The sequence below is a fragment of the Penaeus chinensis genome, chromosome 9 (genome assembly GCF_019202785.1).
Source record: "Penaeus chinensis breed Huanghai No. 1 chromosome 9, ASM1920278v2, whole genome shotgun sequence".
NCBI classification, from domain to species: domain Eukaryota; kingdom Metazoa; phylum Arthropoda; class Malacostraca; order Decapoda; family Penaeidae; genus Penaeus; species Penaeus chinensis.
This window is the reverse complement of record NC_061827.1, coordinates 11,637,367-11,658,240: the sequence shown is the minus strand read 5'-3', so window position 1 is coordinate 11,658,240 and position 20,874 is coordinate 11,637,367. Positions and strand designations below refer to the sequence as shown.

The following is a 20,874-nucleotide window of genomic DNA, read 5'->3' as shown; positions in this document are numbered from 1 at the left end:
CATTTAGATTCTTCCGGTGTCTGTTCAGTAAGGGTGGTAGTATTCTTGTTCTCCATTTTTCTCTAGCGCAAGTCTCGTGGAAATGTAGATAAAGCTAAAGCTTGTTCTGTTCTCTCAAAGAGTGTTGTTTCTGTTGTGTCTATCAGAAGGCGGCTGCTGCTGCTTTTATGTGGCGCGAGTTGGATGTGTGCCCAATGTCCACCTTCGTTTGGACGCAAGATTATGGTATGCTTGGCAACATCTTGATTTCGAATTTCTTGAAACTTCCAGATTTTAACAAAGTAATTAAAGTGAATACATACGATACAAACATGCGGTAAATGCTTCCATACTAATTATGCGTCGTTATAGATATACAAGTACTACATCATCATTTATATACAGATATACATAAACATATACATTCATATGTACATATATGTATATATATATTTGCGCACAACCACACACACACTTCTATATAAATTTAGATATCCATATATATATATACATATATACATACATATATATATAAACATATAAGCACATACACGTACACTTATATTACCCTTACACGCACATAAACACACACACAGACATATATATATATATATATATATATATGTGTGTGTGTGTGTGTGTGTGTGTGTGTGTGTGTGTGTACGTATGTATGTATATGAATAAATATATATGTAATGTTTTTATTTTTTGTTTCAAGTATTTCTTGCAAAATCAACAGCTACCATTTACACTTTGCATGAGTAATTTACAAAATATATATGCATGCGTATGTATATATATGTATGTATATAAATACGTGTGTGTATATGTATATGTATATGCATATGTATATATATATATATATATATATATATATATATATATGTGTGTGTATAAGTTTTGTGTCGCAATCCATGCGACATAAAAACAATCCATGCTTTTTCGATAGGTTCGCGAAGAATACATACATACATATAAAATATGCAGTATATTGATATCATAATTACATATTTATATACTTATATGTATATGTATCAATAGAAATTGAAATATGTATATATATGTATACTTTGAATGTAACATACATATAATCATTACATAACATATATATACATATATATCATTTCAAGTGTGTGTGGCACACGACTGTCTTGTAGCAGCGTGCACACATAGTACTACTCTGGCGAATGAATCCAAAGTTAATTGTCCATGATGACTGAAATCATCGGATATCAAGCTTTACTTTTTCGCGGTATCCGTGACGAAAATAACTAGAAAGAGTGTCACTCACGGTGGCTAGTCACTGAAACAGCAGCGCTGCGTGACTGAGGCTTCCCCAGCGCTTGGGTATGCTTCATACTCGTCTACTTCTCATTGTACCCTTAAAACATATCGCGGCTACGAAACATTTTCGTTTTAAATCAGTGTTTCATAGAAGAAAAAAATATTTAGAAACATACGAAAAATCAACCCTGATAATAGTAACGAACTGCGATACACATTCTTTCGCTGTCTCTGTCCCTTTTATTTTGTTTAACTTTGTTTCTTTACTCCTTCGAATCACGTGGTATGCAGTAGGAAGCCCTCAGCGGGCCAAGTCTGGCTCGGGAGCCAGGTTTAAACTAGTAAACATGGCACAGGTTACACTAGTTAGAAGTGAATCCTCTTTGCATTTGGAACACATTTTTTTTCATGAGTTTCGAAGAACCATCTGTTATGAAATTTATACAACACTAAGGAAACGATGGTATTTTTTCGATTATTTTCGCGAAAATAAGCAAAGTAACACACAAATGTAAACAAATACGATTTATTAAAAAGAATACATAAATAAATGAACTTAATTTCTATAGTCTGCAAATCAACAATATATAGACATACATTATATTTTAACTTATATCATAATTTTATCTCATTAAATATTTTTCTATGCTGCCTGTGGAATTTTCGAAGCCGTGATAGTCAAGACGCCATCGGAAGACATTGCAGAAGTCACACCCTCCATAGCCACTTTGCCTGGGAAGTTGAAGCGTCGACCGAAGCTTTTCATGGACTTGAATTCGTCCTTTTCTTTTTCCACTTCACCTTCCACCACCACCTGATTGTCTTCCACTCTAACTTTAACGTCTCCTCTCTTAAAGTCATGAACATCCAGCACAACCTGTATATAGAATCAATGAAGAGTATTGGTTTCCCCTTGTTTTTCTTTTCCTCTTTCATTTTAATAAATGTCTAAATATTCTGTTTGCATGACCTAGATCATTTCTGAAAAAAAAAATCCTTACCTTCAATTTCATTTTTTTTTTTTTTAATTAATTGTTTCTCTTGTTCATGCATACGATTATTAGAATTGGTATTTTTGGGATCTGCATTGTTTTTAGATACTAAAACTAACCTTGTGATTCTGGTCGTCTTCGCTGAAGGCCATGACTTGGTTCTCTTGCTGCAAATTGCGCTCTCTTACACGTCTGGTATTTTTGGGATCTGCATTGTTTTTAGATACTAAAACTAACCTTGTGATTCTGGTCGTCTTCGCTGAAGGCCATGACTTGGTTCTCTTGCTGCAAATTGCGCTCTCTTACACGTCTGTAGCTACTCATGAGATCCCTAACGGGCCTGGCTTCTCCCCACGTATCCAGGATTTGGTCGATGGCTGTCTCAAAGTGCTTCCGAATATCCTCGAAGAAAGAATCGTGGAAGGTAAGCCCCTTCTCAACGATGGGGAGAAGTGAATCCTCTTTGGGAGATTCAGTTTTTTGTTCATTCAGAGTGGTATTATTTTTTTTCTCCATATTTCTCTTGGAAATGTAGATAAAGCTACAGCTTGTTCTGTTCTCTCACGGAGTTTTGTTTATATTGTGTCTAGCAAGAGGCGGTGGCTGATGCTTTTATGTGGCGCGAGTTGGGTGTGCGCCCACTTTCCACCTCCATCTGGACGCGTCACGGAATGCTTGGCAACAACTTCTTGAAACTTCTAGCTCAAAGTTTAAATGAATGCATACAATACAATCATACGGTAAAATCTTTATTACTAACTTTGCGTTTTTCATTGATATATTCCATCATCTAAAGGGGCGTCATTTATATATAGACACAAAAATTTATATATATATAAATATATACGCAAACAAACATATACTGTATGTTTATCTGTACCTATATATATCTACATGTATTGCTAAAGGGACTATATATGTGCACACATGTGATTGTGTGTACATATATATGAATGTATACATATCTATATATGTGCGTGAGTGTACTAAAACACACACACATATATATATGTTTACATATATTTATATACACAAACAAAAACAAATATATATATACACAGTAGCGCGATTACACATACACACACACACACATATATATATATATATATATATATATATATATATATATTACATGCATGTGTATGTATATTTCTTATACATATGTGTGTGTCTGTGTCTGTGTGTATAAATGCATGTAAACATATACATATATATGTATAAACACATGTATGTATATCATATATATATATATATATATATGATATATATACATAGATGTGTATGTGTGTGCTTATACATACACATATATATGTATATATATATATATATATATATATATATATATATATGTATGGATGTATGTCTATTTACATATATATCTACTTTGTATATCTGCCTGTGCCCACATTATTTAATATATATCTTGCAAAATTAATAGCTTCCATGTACACTATGCCTCGGAAATATACAAAAAAAAAAACAACAGTAATTTGATTAATTGCTCATATAAACCTGACAACTAACCTTTAAACATATTATCATTTATTATTTCTTAAAGGGTCACTCAGAGGGATGTAAACTTCCTCTTGCACAGAGCGCTTGGTAGACGATCGTTCCATTTTAATTAATATCATTGGAAAATAATCATAGAAACACAGGTCACAACAATCGGGAGAAGTGAACTCTCTTTGCATTTGGTACTTTGTTATTTTTCTGAAAGTTTCGAAGGACTATCTGTTATGAAAGCAACAATAACAATCGGAAAAGGAAGACAGACTTTTTTTTTTGTTCAATATTATCTAAAATAATACAGTCACTTTAGCATTCATTGTCTTTAATATTATATTATAATTTCAGCTAATGAAATGTTTTCTTATGCTGCCTGTGAAATCATCTGTATGACCATCCTATGTATAAACACACAATCACTATAAATATACATGTGTACTGATAAGTATTAGTACAAACACAAGCACGCGCACATATATATATATATTTGTTTATTTATTTGTTTATTTATATGTATTTGTATGTTTATATTATATATACATATGAGTATATATATGTGTGTGTGTGTGTATCTACATATCTATAACTGTGTGGAAAGACTATATGTATATACATTTGTGTATATATGTATATATATAATTATAACATACATATATTTCCTTATACATGTAAAGTATTTCCTGCCTAGGTAATTGACAAAAACTATCCATTGATTAATTTGTTCATGTGATCCTAACAACTAACCTGTAATGCTTTTAAACGTACATGTCTCCTAAAAGGGTTATTCAAGCGCTTGGTAGACCAATATTAGTTTTTACTAGTCTTTCGAAAAATAATCATGGAAGCATAGGTCACACAGAGTGAACCCTTTTTGCATTTGACACTTGTATCTTTAATTCCAGCGTTTCGAAGAACCCTCTGTTTATGCGACAGTCGTTTTATTATTATCATTATTATTATTATTATTTATTTCGATAAAAGTTAAGTTAAGTTAAGTAAGTTTATTTACCACCCTGGCTATCTGCTCAGGCGTGGGCAATCATGATTACAGTTTTATATACATCTAACACAGTACAATAGTCTGTGACTACTGTAATTGTACATGGTAGTATAGAAACATGTCATACATCATACAAAAATAATACGTTGATATGATCTTGCCGTGTTTACATAACACTGTGTTTTTTGTTTCCGGCAGTTTTACATAGTAAATTTAGGATATAATACGAGCATATCTTCCAATGTATCAGATGAAATGAAATATTCACATAGTTCTTTATACCTCATGTTAGGTGGTCTGAAAGGCTGTATCACATGACATTCCGAGATATAATGCTCAAGCGTTCGCTTGTTTTCTTCGTTACACAGTCTACATTTAGTTTCATCTGCACTTTTTGCACCGTGCAGTTGCCAATACATTCTGTAACCTAAACGTATTCTGGCAATAACCACGTCACATTGTCTGGTTTGACTTCGGTGCCACCCATAGGAGGGCTTGCTATCTCTATACTGATCGTAGTGCCTTATGGTACAGCTTTCAGGCCTTTGAGTGTTTGTCAGATCTACTAGTTCTTCCTTATGAGAACTTTTCAATATATGTGCAACCCTAGCAAGAGGCATCCCAAGATCTATGTTCACAGTATCTTTGCTACAGGCTTCCTTCGCCAATTTGTCGACGTGGTCGTGCTTGCTTATGCCAACATGAGATGGTATCCATACAAATTGAATGTTAAAATTACGCTCTATTGCACAAGTTACGTTACGCTTAATGCAACTCACAATTTCCTCATCGCCACCTGCTTTGAAAGAATTTAGTGTCCGAAGAGCACTCTGAGAATCACAGAAAACTACTCCAGAGCCCCGAGACATTACGAATTCCGTTGCAAGGAGTATACCTGCCAGCTCCGTTTGTGTAGTGCTGGCCCAATTTTGCACTCTCATATTAACTTGATGTTTTAGTAGGCCATTTTTGTATACAGTACAAGCACAACCAGCTTTGTATCCAGACTGTACGGATCCGTCAACGTAACACTCGTATACATCATCGCCCATAGACTCTGTGTGTTCCTTCACCGTTGCTAATGCAATTTGTTGTAACACGCAATTATGCACACTGTTTTTTTGTGGTAGACACGTAAGGTGCACGATCAATTTTGATTTTTTCCATGGTGGAATGGATCGACCCTGTGGTATTTTACTAATTGGGACATTGAGCTTTGTAATGTTCATGGAGATTTTGTGTATTAGAGGGCGCGCGTGTGTGTGATTAGTCACGTCTGCTTGCGTGATTTTATGCTGCATTTGTTTTTTGGAAGTCTGAAAGATACAAGGGTTCCCTCAGAGCTTTGACCCCAAATATAGTGGAAGTAAATATTATTCTATCAGAGATGGATGGTAGGTTAAGTTCCGACCTCATGTTTACTATCCTTGCTGTTCTCGGGGCGCCGAGGATAATCCTCATGGCTTCATTTTGCACTACCTCCAAGCCATTTATTTCTGATTCCTTACATTGCAACAAGTGCAGTGCATGGTAGTCTACAACTGATCTTATAAAAGCCAAGTAAAACAGTCTAGCGAGCTTAACATTGATGCCATGTTCTCTTCCAACAAGAACTTTCAACGGTTTCAGTCTCTCCCAGAGTCTCTTTTTCAGGGAAGGGATCAGGTCTGCATCATTTATGTTCACCCAGAGATATTTATATTTATGACACATGTCAAGCTCTTGGTCACCTATGCGAAAAGTGGGTAGGGGTATGATACATGGATTGAGAGCCATTGTTTTCTCAGTGGATATGACTAATCCACACTCATGAGCCCTAGTTGTGAGTTTGTCGAGAATTATTTGCATCCTCTCTTGTGATGATGCTTTGACACATATGTCATCAGCATAGCATATAATGGATTCACCATCCCCAAGTGGAATATCTGCCACCAGCTTGTGCATGAGGACATTGAACAACATAGGGCTGAGAACTCCTCCCTGTGGCGTCCCAAGTTCAAAAGATTGTGTGGTGGAACTTCTCACTCCCCTGAACAAGACACTTGCAGATCTGTTCGAAAGATACATTCTAATCCAGCTCAATAATTTACCCCGGATGCCAAAGCTTACTAATTGTTTTAGGATAATTTCTCTGTTTGCAATGTCAAAAGCTGACTTAAGGTCAAGAAAAACAGTGTGCTTCCCTGGATTAGAGTTTGAGTAGTACTCTGCAAAGCAATGTTGTGTGCTACGTCCCGTTATGAATCCGTACAGTCTGTGAGATAATTTACCTTGCAACCTGTACCTGAGTCTGTTCAAAATTATCCTTTCTAGAACTTTGCAGATACATGAGGTTAGTGAGATTGGGCGGTATTTATCAGTGTTTGGTTTCGGTATAGGGATGATTAGACTGCGCGTCCAGAATACCTTCTGACAAACTTAACCTGCACAGGTGCAAAAGGGGATTACCAGGTACCTGAGCTATAAGGCGGAGGACACTATAGGTAATTCCATCTTCACCTGGTGCAGACGCTTTTCCTTTGAACAGTGCATTGTTCAGCTCCCACTCAGTAATCTCAGCAAAGTCTGAAGGGTCTGTCTCAGAACATCCAATCTCAATGGCAAATTTACGTGCAATTTTAGACTGACTAAGGTGGTTCTGAATATTTGTGGGAAGTGAGCTCAATTTGGACGCTCCAGCCCATTGACTAAGGAGCATGTCTGCTTGTGCAAGAGGACTATGGAATTGCGGGGTGTTAGTTCTTTTGCCTGAGAGTCGATTAATTTTTTTCCAGACCTCAGACATTGAGGTGTTATTGTTTATGCTTTGTAGGAACTGTTCAAAGCGTTCTTTTCTAAAAAGAGTTTTTAAATCCCGTAGATTTTTGTTATCCTTAAGAAACTGAATAAGATTGTCAGGTGTATTGTCCTGCTTGTAGATATCACAAAGCTCCTGAACTCGCTTTTGTTCCCTTAATAGTGTAGGGTCACTGACCCACTTAGGTTGTTTTAGGCGTTGTGAATTGTTGCTCTTTAAGGTTTTCTTTGGACAGACCCAGGTGTTGTAGTAATCAGTGACCACTTTCATCATGTCCATGGAGAATTTATCAACACTCGTTACTGTGTAATCGTTATACCAGTCATAAATACGTGATTTAAAGTGGTGCTCAAGGTAAGGAGGAATAGAAATTTTAAGCCTATTTGTTTTTGCAGATGGACTATTATCAACAGCGTATCTCGTTACTATTGCAAAGTGGTCACTGATTAGCTCTGTTGCAAGCATGCTTCTGACGTTTCCATGCACAAGATCCCTTCCTATTACATAATCTAGCCTACCCCCCGCCACGTGAGTTTTCCTGTCTGTATCATATACGGTCATAGATCTATCGTTCACAAAATTTCGGAACTCTTCGCCATTTTCATTGCATTGACTGTCTCCAAATGTATAATGCCTAGCATTAAAATCCCCCATGCATATTGTGCCGTGATTCTGAAAGTTGGGCAGTGAATCAGTTTGAAACTTTCTACACCTTGCGTATACATTGTACAGAGAGAAAAACCCAGAGGCTGTTCGAATGTGTAAATGCTGATATTGCACATTATTGTCATCAGACTTCTGCACCAAATTATGCGGTATGGTGTCACTGACATAAGTCAATAGGCCTGTCATCCCTGTGTTCGTATAGGAGTGGTACCCTCTAATTCTAGGGGCGGTTTTTATTTTAGTGGCTTATGTGAAGGGCTCTTGAAGACAGATAACGTCAACATTATGGTTATGAATGTAGTAGAGCAAGTCATTAATTCTACGGTTGACACCACGTATATTCCATGAGAGAAACGTAATTATTTTCTTGTCCCCCATCACACCCTATGATTAGCTGATTGGTCAAATTTGTGTTTGATGAAGCCCTTTAGTTTGCAGATTTCTTGTACAGCATTACATATCTGTGCTGCATCTTGTTTATTTACACTGATTCTGCGCGCTTTCCTCATATTGATATTATACGTATAATCCGTACCTGATATCATTTTCTGAGTGATGTCCCATAGTTCGTCCGTTTCCTGCATATTTCCGTAGGCGTTGTTTTCACTGTTACTGTCGTCACCGTTTTTAGATGATTCGTCGATGGTATCTTGAGTAATAACATTATCACAGACCTCATTCGTATTTTCGACATCACTAACATCATCAGAAATCATATTTTCCCTGTCTGCTACCCGATCACTTTTTATTTCCATAATCATTTTTCTCATTTCAACAAGCTCTTGCCTGATGCTTTCATTCCTATTTTCAACATTACTAACATCATTAGAAAGCATATTTTCCCTGGCTACTCCCCGATCACTTTTTATTTCCATAATAATTTTTCTCATTTCAGCGAGTTCTTGCCTGAAGCTTCTTATTTCCTCAATCACTTCCTTGTTTTGTTCATCACTGTTCACTCCTGTGGCACTGTTTCCTTGGATGGGGAATCCCCCTGGCAGTTGCGGGAATGCCTGTGGGTTGGTGACGTCACACGGCACTGGTTGGGGTGCGGCTGGGCTGGGCATCGCCGCTCCGCGGTCGATGGGTACGGTCGGGGCAGCAGGGGGGGGTGCGCGCGGCGGTTTGTGGGGGCAGTTGCGGTGCCAGGCCGCCACGCCTTGCTCTCCGCACCTGATACACCTCTTCACGATGCTGATGCTGCCAGTGTCTTCGTTGTCGTTGTCTTTTTCATTTTTATGTGCAGGACAGTCCTTCGTCAGGTGAGCTTCTGCGCAAACAGCACAGGCTGTTTCTTTCCTGCAATATTTTGCTACGTGGCCGTACCCCTGGCACTTGTAGCAAACCACAACATCCGAGCTCCACGGTCGAATGGAGCTCGACTCTATCTATTGTCCAAAGAATTTGTACTCTTTGGGTGGCGGATGTTCTCCACTCCATACAATGACGATTCTATTCAGGGCTTGTCCTTCCTTGTAGATCCTCCGAGCTTTAAAAACACCCGGAAGATGCAGTGCTTCTTCTGCGGCGGCCTCCTTCGGAAACCTGGTAACCAGGTATTCCCCGTATGTTTTGCCTTTGGGTCTATAGTCGTCTTTATTTTGCAGAGAAATTCCTGCGAAAGTCCCATTAATCATGAGGGCTACGTATTGTTGTTGTTCCCTCTTTACATAGACATAACGAGAGGATATCCATTTCCCCTGCACCATGTCTAGCGGGCCTTCCTCTTGGAGGGGCGGCAGCTGGCTGACCTCCCTCATCCACTTGATTTTATCAGCTGTAGACGTATCCTCCGGAAAGGCCAGTCTAATGTACTTTTCCTTTGGGGCGATGGGTTCACGTTGTTTAGTCGTTGCTCCGGTTGCATTATTGGTCATGTTGCTGGTGTGGTGTTGCGATGTGGTCTTCACTGTCTTCCTCCTCTTCTGAACGAGTTGGAATCCCTCGTCATCCACATCGGGGTCGACAGGCGAATCCACATTGTTCATTTCCCTATGTTCAGTGAAATCAATCCCTCCCATAGGGTGGGGGGATGAGGGGGTGGTAGATGGCAATGCGGGGGCCCCGAGCACGTCCCCCTCCCCCTCCATGATGGGACAGCGAGGGGAGCGAGGAGGTGGTTGTCCACTTCTACGGTGATTAATTCCCTGCGGTCGGGCGCGGGGAGGGTGTGAGCGCCAGGTCAAGTGCTGTCACACATACACTCACCAGGGCTGGTCAACGGTCGTCCGTACAGCACCCTGTTACCCTGGCACTACACTCAGTATTCGTAACTTTTACTAAACACTGTCTTTTCTAGATGCCTTGACCATAGTATCTGACACAATTTGGTGAGTATACACCCACGCACACCACACACAGTTTGGGTATAAGGACAACCCAGGTGAGGGGGTTTATCCCCGTAAAATCGTCCAAAACACAGGAGAAATCCTGGTGACGTCCTGCCTTGGTGTTACTAGGCTTTGAACTGTATTTCGATAAGTTCGCGAAAAAGGAAAGCAAATAAAGTCATACACATATGTAAACAAGTATCATTTATTTTGAAATTACCAAAAGCTTTATACATTTTAACATTATCCTAAACAAAAATAAATTGTCACTTAAACGTACATTTAAAATTAGATTAAAATTTCAGATGACTGAATATGATTTTCTATGCTGCCTGTGGAATCTTCGGAGCCGTGACAGTCAAGACGCCATCGGAAGACATTGCGGAAGTCACGGCCTCCATGTTCACTTTGCCTGGGAAGTTGAAACGTCGACAGAAGCTTTTCATGGACTTGAAGTCGTCGTCTTCCTTTTCCACTCGACCTTCCACCACCACCTGATTGTCTTCCACTCTAACCTTAACGTCTCCACTCTTGAAGTCATGAACATCCAGCACAACCTGTATGTAGAATCAATTAAGAGTATTTTTATTGTGTTTTCCTTGTATCTAAATAATGTTTCTGTGACCTAGATCATTTTTTAAAAAATCTTCAAATTTTATCTTTTTTAACGATTTCTTCTTTCTTTTATGTATATGAGTATTTGCGATCCACATGATTTTTAGATTGTAAAACTAACCTTGTGATTCTGGTCGTCTTCGCTGAAGGCCATGACTTGGTTCTCTTGCTGCAAATTGCGCCCTCTTACACGTCTGTAGCTACTCATGAGATCACTCACGGATTTGCTTTCTCCCCACGTATCAAGGATTTGGTCGATGGCTGTCTCAAAGTGCTTCCGAATATCCTCGAAGAAGGAATCATGGAAGAAAAGTCCCTTCTCAGCGATGGGGAGAACTGAATCCTCATTGCATTTAGATTCTTCCGGTGTCTGTTCAGTACGGGTGGTAGTATTCTTGGTCTCCATTTTTCTTTAGCGCAAGTTTCGTGGAAATGTAGATTAAGCTAAACCTTGTTCTGTTCTCTCACGGAGTGTTGTTTCGGTTGTGTCTATCAGAAGGCGGCTGCTCCTGCTTTTATGTGGCGCGAGTTGGATGTGTGCCCAATGTCCACCTTCGTTTGGACGCAAGATTATGGTATGCTTGGCAACATCTTGATTTCGAATTTCTTGAAACTTCCAGATTTTAACAAAGTAATTAAATTGAATACATACGATACAAACATGCGGTAAATGCTTCAATACTAATTATGCGTCGTTATAGATATACCAGAACTACATCATCATTTATATACAGATATATATACACATATACATTCATATGTATACATATATAAATATACATATCCAGATATATATAAATATATACATATATAAATATACATATCCAGATATATATAAATATATACATATATACATGCATATATATAGACATATATGCACATACACGTACACTTATATTATCCTTACACGTACATAAACACACACACACAGACATATATATATATATATATATATGTGTGTGTGTGTGTGTGTATGTGTGTGTGTACGTATGTATGTATATAAATAGATATATTTACCATTTGTCTATATATATGTAAAGGTTTTATTTTCAATTCAAGTATTTCTTGCAAAATCAACAGCTACCATTTACACTTTGCCTGGGTAATTTACAAAATATATACACATATATACACATATGTATGTATATATATATATATATATATATATATATGTGTGTGTGTGTGTGTGTAAATGTTTTGTGTCGCAATCCATGCGACATAAAAACAATCCATGCTTTTTCGATAGGTTCGCGAGGAATACATACATATAAAATATGCAGTATATTTATATTATAATTACATATTTATATACATATATCTATATGTATCAATGTAAATAAAAATATGTATATATATGTATATTTTAAATGTAACATACATATAATCATTACATAACATATATATATACATATATATCATTTCAAGTGTGTGTGGCACACGACTGTCTTGTAGCAGCGTGCACACATAGTACTACTCTGGCGAATGAATCCAAAGTTACTTGTCCTTGATGACTGAAATCATCAGATACCAAGCTTTACTTTTTCGCAGTATCCGTGACGAAAATAACTAGCAAGAGTCACTCACGGTGGCTAGTCACTGAAACAGCAGCGCTGGGTTACTGAGGCTTCCCCAGCGCTTGGGTATGCTTCATAGTCGCCGACTTCTCATTGTACCCTTAAAACATATTGCAGCAGTGTTGCATAGAAAAAAATAAATATTTAGAAACATAAGAAAATTCAAACCCTGATAATAGTAACGAACTGCGATACACATTATGTCTCTGTCTCTGTCCCTTTTATTTTGTTTAACTTTGTATCTTTACTCGTTCGAATCACGTGGTATGCTATAAAACGCCCTCAGGGGGCCAAATGTGGCTCGGGAGCCAGGTTTAAACCAGTAAACATGGCAAAGGTTACACTACTTAGAAGTGAATCCTCTTTGCATTTGGGTCGCAATTTCTCTTCATAAGTTTCGAAGAACCATCTGTTATGAAATTTATGCAGCAGTAAGCAACCGATGGTATTTTTTCGATTACTTTCGCGAAAAATAAGCAAAGTAATACACGGATGTAAACAAATACGATTTATTAAAAAGAATACATCAATAAATGAACTTAATTTCTATTCTACAAATTTACAATAAATAATTAGACATACATTATATTTTAACTTATATCATAATTTAAGCTCATTAAATATTTTTCTATGCTGCCTGTGGAATCTTCGGAGCTGCGATAGTCAAGACGCCATCGGAGGACATTGCAGAAGTCACGCCCTCCATAGCCACTTTGCCTGGGAAGTTGAAGCGTCGACAGAAGCTTTTCATGGACTTGAATTCGTCCTCTTCCTTTTCCACTCTACCTTCCACCACCACCTGATTGTCTTCCACTCTGACCTTAACGTCTCCACTCTTGAAGTCATGAACATCCAGCACAACCTGTATATATAATAATAAAGACTAGTTGCTTTTCCCTCTTTTTTCTTTTCTTTTTTTTAATCTCATTAATATTTAAATAATATGTTTGCGTGACCTAGATCATTTCTGAAAAAAATCCTTACCTTCAATTTAATTTTTTCTTTTTTACCGATTGTTAGTTCTATTTATGCATACGATTATTAGAATTGGTGTTATTGCGATCTGCATTGTTTTTAAATACTAAAACTAACCTTATGATTCTGGTCGTCTTCGCTGAAGGCCATGACTTGGTTCTCTTGATGCAAATTGCGCTCTCTTATACGTCTGTAGCTACTCATGAGATCACTCACGGACGTGGCCTCTCCCCACGTATCCAGGATTTGGTCGATGGCTGTCTCAAAGTGCTTCCGAATATCCTCGAAGTAAGAATCATGGAAGAAAAGTCCCTTCTCAACGATGGGCAGAAGTGAGTCCTCTTTGGGAGATTCTGTTTTTTGTTCACTGAGAGTGGTATTATTTTCATTCTCCATATTTCGCTTGGAAATGTAGATAAAGATAAAGCTTGCTCTGTTCTCTCAAAGAGTATTCTTTATATTGTGTCTAACAAGAGGCGGCTGCTGATGCTTTTATGTGGCGCGAGTTGGGTGTGCGCCCACTTTCCACCTCCATCTGGACGCGTCACGGAATGCTTGGCAATAACTTCATTTGAAGCTTCTTGTAACTTCTAGCTCTCAATTTAAAAGGAATGCATACGATACAATCATACGGTAAAAGCTTTATTACTAACTATGCGTTTTTTATTGATATATTCCATCATCTAAAGGGGTGTCATTTATATATAGACACAAAAAGATATATATATACACGCAAACACACATGCATGTGTGTATATATAGAGATATATTATATACAAATACGCACACACATGCGCAAACATACTTTTTATGTGTGTATAAGGACAATGTATGTGTACACATACTATATGTTTATCTGTACCTGTATATATTTACATATATGTTTAAAGGGACTATATATGTGCACACATGTGATTGTGTGTGTATATGAATGTCTGTATACATATCTATATATGTGCATGAGTGTACATAAACACAAACACATATAAATGTATATATTATATAAATGTACATTTAATATACATATATGTGTGTGTCTGTGTGTGTGTATATATAAATGTATGTAAACATATACATATATATGTATATACACATGTATATCTTATATATATATATATATATATATATATATGATAATACTTATATGTGTATGTGTGTGCTTATACATATACATATATATGTATATATATGGATGTATGTCTATTTACATATATATCTACTTTCTTTATCTGCCTGTGCCCATATCATTTAATACATTTCCTGCAAAATTAATAGCTTCCATGTACACTTTGCTTCGGAAATATACAAAAAATAGATATTTGATTAATTGCTCATATAAACTTAACAACTAACCCTTTAACATATTATCTTTTATTATTTCTGAAAGGGTGACTCAGAGGGATGTAAGTTTCCTCTTGCACAAAGCGCTTGGTAATCGATTGTTCCATTCTCATTAATATCATTTCATTAAAAAATAATCATAGAAACACAGGTCACAACAACTTTTTTCTAAAAGTTTCGAAGGACTATCTGTTATGAAAACAATGCAACAATAAAAATCGGAAAAGGGAGACAAACAGTTCTTTTAATATTATCTAAAATAATACACAATCACTTTAGCATTCATTGTCTTTAAGATTAGATTATAATTTCGGCTAATTAAATGTTTGTTTATGCTGCATGTGGAATCATCTATATGGCCATCCTATGTATAGACACATACACACTATAAATATACATGTGCACAGATAAGGATAAGTACAAACACACACGCGCACGCATATATATATATTCATTTAATTATTTGTTTTTTTATATGTATATGTATATATGTTTATGTTATATATATACTTATATGAGTATATATGTATGTGTATATATGTATATATATGTGTGTGTGTGTATCTACATAAATGTAGCTGTGTGAAAAGATTATATGTATATACATGTGTGTATATGTATAAATATAATCATACATTACATATATTTCCTTATACATGTCAAATATTTCCTGCCTTGGTAGTTGAAAAAAACTATCCATTTATTTATTTGTTCATGTGATCCTAACAACTAACCTGAAGCGCTTGGTAGACCAATTTTAGTTTTTACTAGTTTTTCGAAAAAGAATCATGGAAGCGCAGGTCACAAATAGGGATCCCTCTTTGCATCTGACACTTGCGCCTTTTCTTCAAGAGTTTCGAAGAACCCTCTGTTGTGCAGTTTATGCGACAGTCAATGTTTTTTTTTTTTTTTCGATAAGTTCGCCCAAAAGGAAGGCAAGTATAGTCATACACACATATAAACAAGTATCATTTATTTTAAAAATAGCAAAAGCTTCATTTTAACATTATCCTAAACAAAAATAAATTGTCATTTAAACGTACATTTAAAATTAGATTACAGTTTCAAATAATGGAATATGATTTACTATGCTGCCTGTGGAATCCTCGGAGCCGTGACAGTCAAGACGCCATCGGAAGACATTGCGGAAGTCATGGCCTCCATGTTCACTTTGCCTGGGAAGTTGAAACGTCGGTAGAAGTTTTTCATGGATTTGAAGTCGTCCTCTTCCTTTTCCACTCGACCTTCCACCACCACCTCATTGTCTTCCACTCTAACCTTAACGTCTCCACTCTTGAAGTCATGAACATCCAGCACAACCTGTATATAGAATCATCTAAGAAAAAGTTTTTTTGTATTTTCCTTGTTTCCGTGACCTATATCATTTCTGAAAAACATTTATTTCTTTTAACTATTTCTTCTTACTTTCTCTCAAAGAGTATTGTTTATATTGTGTCTAACAAGAGGCGGCTGCTGATGCTTTTATGTGGCGCGAGTTGGGTGTGCGCCCACTTTCCACCTCCATCTGGACGCGTCACGGAATGCTTGGCAATAACTTCATTTGAAGCTTCTTGTAACTTCTAGCTCTCAATTTAAAAGGAATGCATACGATACAATCATACGGTAAAAGCTTTATTACTAACTATGCGTTTTTTATTGATATATTCCATCATCTAAAGGGGTGTCTTTTATATATAGACACAAAAAGATATATATATACACGCAAACACACATGCATGTGTGTATATATAGAGATATATTATATACAAATACACACACACATGCGCAAACATACTTTTTATGTTTGTATAAGGACAATGTATGTGTACACATACTATATGTTTATCTGTACCTGTATATATCTACATATATGTTTAAAGGGACTATATATGTGCACACATGTGATTGTGTGTGTATATATGAATGTCTGTATACATATCTATATATGTGCATGAGTGTACATAAACACAAACACATATATATGTATATATTATATACATGTGTATGTACATTTAATATACATATATGTGTGTGTCTGTGTGTGTGTATATATAAATGTATGTAAACATATACATATATATGTATATACACATGTATATCTTATATATATATATATATATATGATAATACTTATATGTGTATGTGTGTGCTTATACATATACATATATATGTGTATATATGGATGTATGTCTATTTACATATATATCTACTTTCTTTATCTGCCTGTGCCCAAATCATTTAATACATTTCCTGCAAAATTAATAGCTTCCATGTACACTTTGCTTCGGAAATATACAAAAAATAGATATTTGATTAATTGCTCATATAAACTTAACAACTAACCCTTTAACATATTATCTTTTATTATTTCTGAAAGGGTGACTCAGTGGGATGTAAGTTTCCTCTTGCACAAAGCGCTTGGTAATCGATTGTTCCATTCTCATTAATATCACTTCATTAAAAAATAATCATAGAAACACAGGTCACAACAACTTTTTTCTAAAAGTTTCGAAGGACTATCTGTTATGAAAACAATGCAATAATAAAAATCGGAAAAGGGAGACAAACAGTTCTTTTAATATTATCTAAAATAATACACAATCACTTTAGCATTCATTGTCTTTAAGATTAGATTATAATTTCGGCTAATGAAATGTTTGTTTATGCTGCATGTGGAATCATCTATATGGCCATCCTATGTATAGACACATACACACTATAAATATACATGTGCACAGATAAGGATAAGTACAAACACACACGCGCACGCATATATATATATATATATATATATATATTCATTTAATTATTTGTTTATTTATATGTATATGTATATATGTTTATGTTATATATATACTTATAAGAGTATATATGTATATGTATATATGTATATATATGTGTGTGTGTGTATCTACATAAATGTAGCTGTGTGAAAAGATTATATGTATATACATTTGTGTATATGTATAAATATAATCATACATTACATATATTTCCTTATACTTGTCAAGCATTTCCTGCCTGGGTAGTTGAAAAAAACTATCCACTTATTTATTTGTTCATGTGATCCTAACAACTAACCTGAAGCGCTTGGTAGACCAATTTAAGTTTTTACTAGTTTTTCGAAAAAGAATCATGGAAGCGCAGGTCACAAATAGTGATCCCTCTTTGCATCTGACACTTGCGCCTTTTCTTCAAGAGTTTCGAAGAACCCTCTGTTGTGCAGTTTATGCGACAGTCAATGTTTTTTTTTTTTTTTTCGATAAGTTCGCCCAAAAGGAAGGCAAGTATAGTCATACACACATATAAACAAGTATCATTTATTTTAAAAATAGCAAAAGCTTCATTTTAACATTATCCTAAACAAAAATAAATTGTCATTTAAACGTACATTTAAAATTAGATTACAGTTTCAAATAATGGAATATGATTTACTATGCTGCCTGTGGAATCTTCGGAGCCGTGACAGTCAAGACGCCATCGGAAGACATTGCGGAAGTCATGGCCTCCATGTTCACTTTGCTAGGGAAGTTGAAACGTCGGTAGAAGTTTTTCATGGATTTGAAGTCGTCCTCTTCCTTTTCCACTCGACCTTCCACCACCACCTCATTGTCTTCCACTCTGACCTTAACGTCTCCACTCTTGAAGTTATGAACATCCAGCACAACCTGTATATAGAATCATCTAAGAAAATGTTTTTGTATTTTCCTTGTATCTTAATAATCTGTTTCCGTGACCTATATCATTTCTGAAAAACATTTATTTTTTTAACGATTTCTTCTTACTTTCGTGTAAATGAATATTTGCGATCCACATGATTTTTAAATTGTAAAACTAACCTTGTGATTCTGGTCGTCTTCACTATAGGCCATGACTTGGTTCTCTTGCTGCAAATTGCGCCCTCTTACACGTCTGTAGCTACTCATGAGATCACTCACGGATTTGCTTTCTCCCCACCTATCCAGGATTTGGTCGATGGCTGTCTCAAAGTGCTTCCGAATATCCTCGAAGAAGGAATCATGGAAGAAAAGTCCCTTCTCAGCGATGGGGAGAACTGAATCTTCGTTGCATTTAGATTCTTCCGGTGTCTGTTCAGTAAGGGTGGTAGTATTCTTGTTCTCCATTTTTCTCTAGCGCAAGGTTCGTGGAAATATAGATAAAGCTAAAGCTTGTTCTGTTCTCTCACGGAGTGTTGTTTCTGTTGTGTCTATCAGAAGGCGGCTGCTGCTGCTTTTATGTGGCGCGAGTTGGATGTGTGCCCAATGTCCACCTTCGTTTGGACGCAAGATTATGGTATGCTTGGCAACATCTTGATTTCGAATTTCTTGAAACTTCCAGATTTTAACAAAGTAATTAAATTGAAAACATACGATACAAACATGCGGTAAATGCTTCAATACTAATTATGCGTCGTTATAGATATACCAGTACTACATCATTTATATAAAGATATATATACACATATACATGCATATGTATATAAATATAAATATAGATATCCATATATATATAAATATATACATATATACATGCATATTTATAAACATATAAGCACATACACGTACACTTATATTATCCTTACACGTACATAAACACACACACACACATACATATATATATATATGCATATATATGTGTGTGTGTGTGTACGTATGTATGTATATAAATAAATATATTTACCATTTGTGTATATATATGTAAAGTTTTTATTTTCTGTTTCAAGTATTTCTTGCAAAATCAACAGCTACCATTTACACTTTGCCTGGGTAATTTACAAAATATATATGCATGCGTATGTATATATATGTATGTATATAAATACATGTGTGTATATGTATATGTATATGCATATGTATATATATATATATGTGTGTGTGTGTGTGTGTGTACATGTTTTGTGTCGCAATCCATGCGACATAAAAACAATCCATGCTTTTTCGATAGGTTCGCGAGGAATACATACATATAAAATATGCAGTATATTTATATTATAATCACATATTAATATACATATATATATGTATCAATAGAAATAAAAATATGTATATACACGTATATTTTAAATGTAACATACATATAATCATTACATAACATATATATACATATATATCATTTCAAGTGTGTGTGGCACACGACTGTCTTGTAGCAGCGTGCACACATAGTACTACTCTGGTGAATGAATCCAAAGTCAATTGTCCTTGATGACTGAAATCATCGGATACCAAGCTTTACTTTTTCGCGGTATCCGTGACGAAAATAACTAGAAAGAGTGTCACTCACGGTGGCTAGTCACTGAAACAGCAGCGCTGCGTGACTGAGGCTTCCCCAGCGCTTGGGTATGCTTCATACTCGTCTACTTCTCATTGTACCCTTAAAACATATCGCGGCTACGAAACATTTTCGTTTTAATTCAGTGTTTCATAGAAAAAAAAAAAAATTATTTAGAAACATACGAAAATTCTAACCCTGATAATAGTAACGAACAGCGATACACATTATGTCTCTGTCTCTGTCCCTTTTATTTTGTTTAACTTTGTTTCTTTACTCCTTCGAATTACGTGGTATGCCATAGAAAGCCCTCAGGGGGCCAAATGTGGCTCGGGAGCCAAGTTTAAACCAGTAAACATGGCACAGGTTACACTAGTTAGAAGTGAATCCTCTTTGCATTTGGAACGCATTTTTTTCTTCATGAGTTTCGAAGAACCATCTGTTATGAAATTTATGCAACAGTAAGCAAACGATGGTATTTTTTCGATTATTTTCGCGAAAAATACGCAAAGTAATACTCGGATGTAAACAAATACGATTTATT

At 35.9% G+C, this 20,874-nt stretch overlaps 3 protein-coding genes across 4 annotated transcripts in view; all 3 read right to left on the bottom strand.

The window, feature by feature from the left end:
• LOC125029196 (synaptotagmin-like protein 3) overlaps nucleotides 1-20,874 on the bottom strand; it is a 148,259-nt gene that overhangs the window by 60,021 nt on the left and 67,364 nt on the right. The gene's annotated exons all lie outside the window — the stretch shown is intronic.
• On the bottom strand, nucleotides 1,873-3,034 carry LOC125029194 (protein lethal(2)essential for life-like). Its single transcript, XM_047619055.1, has 2 exons — nucleotides 2,493-3,034; nucleotides 1,873-2,140 (listed from the first exon to the last, which is right to left on the bottom strand). Exons 1-2 carry the CDS (start codon nucleotides 2,769-2,771, stop codon nucleotides 1,907-1,909), a joined length of 513 nt encoding a protein of 170 aa, XP_047475011.1. The 5' UTR covers nucleotides 2,772-3,034; the 3' UTR covers nucleotides 1,873-1,906.
• On the bottom strand, nucleotides 10,833-14,146 carry LOC125029188 (protein lethal(2)essential for life-like). Of its 2 annotated transcripts, none has more exons than XM_047619048.1 (2): nucleotides 13,839-14,146; nucleotides 10,833-11,114 (listed from the first exon to the last, which is right to left on the bottom strand). In XM_047619048.1, exons 1-2 carry the CDS (start codon nucleotides 14,115-14,117, stop codon nucleotides 10,881-10,883), a joined length of 513 nt encoding a protein of 170 aa, XP_047475004.1. In that variant the 5' UTR covers nucleotides 14,118-14,146; the 3' UTR covers nucleotides 10,833-10,880. The 2 variants fall into 2 exon arrangements, with proteins under 2 accessions (XP_047475004.1, XP_047475003.1); XM_047619047.1 differs by lacking the exon at nucleotides 13,839-14,146 and adding an exon at nucleotides 11,294-11,837.

What these genes read in the sequence shown, in the direction of transcription:
- LOC125029194 (XM_047619055.1), bottom strand. Translation starts at nt 2,771, where the DNA reads ATGGAGAAAAAAAATAATACCACTCTGAATGAACAAAAAACTGAATCT. An exon ending in AAGACGACCAGAATCACAAG is followed by an intron (nt 2,141 to 2,492) that starts GTTAGTTTTAGT and finishes TTCTATATACAG; the next exon opens with GTTGTGCTGGATGTTCATGA.
- LOC125029188 (XM_047619047.1), bottom strand. Translation starts at nt 11,578, where the DNA reads ATGGAGACCAAGAATACTACCACCCGTACTGAACAGACACCGGAAGAA. An exon ending in AAGACGACCAGAATCACAAG is followed by an intron (nt 11,115 to 11,293) that starts GTTAGTTTTACA and finishes TTCTACATACAG; the next exon opens with GTTGTGCTGGATGTTCATGA.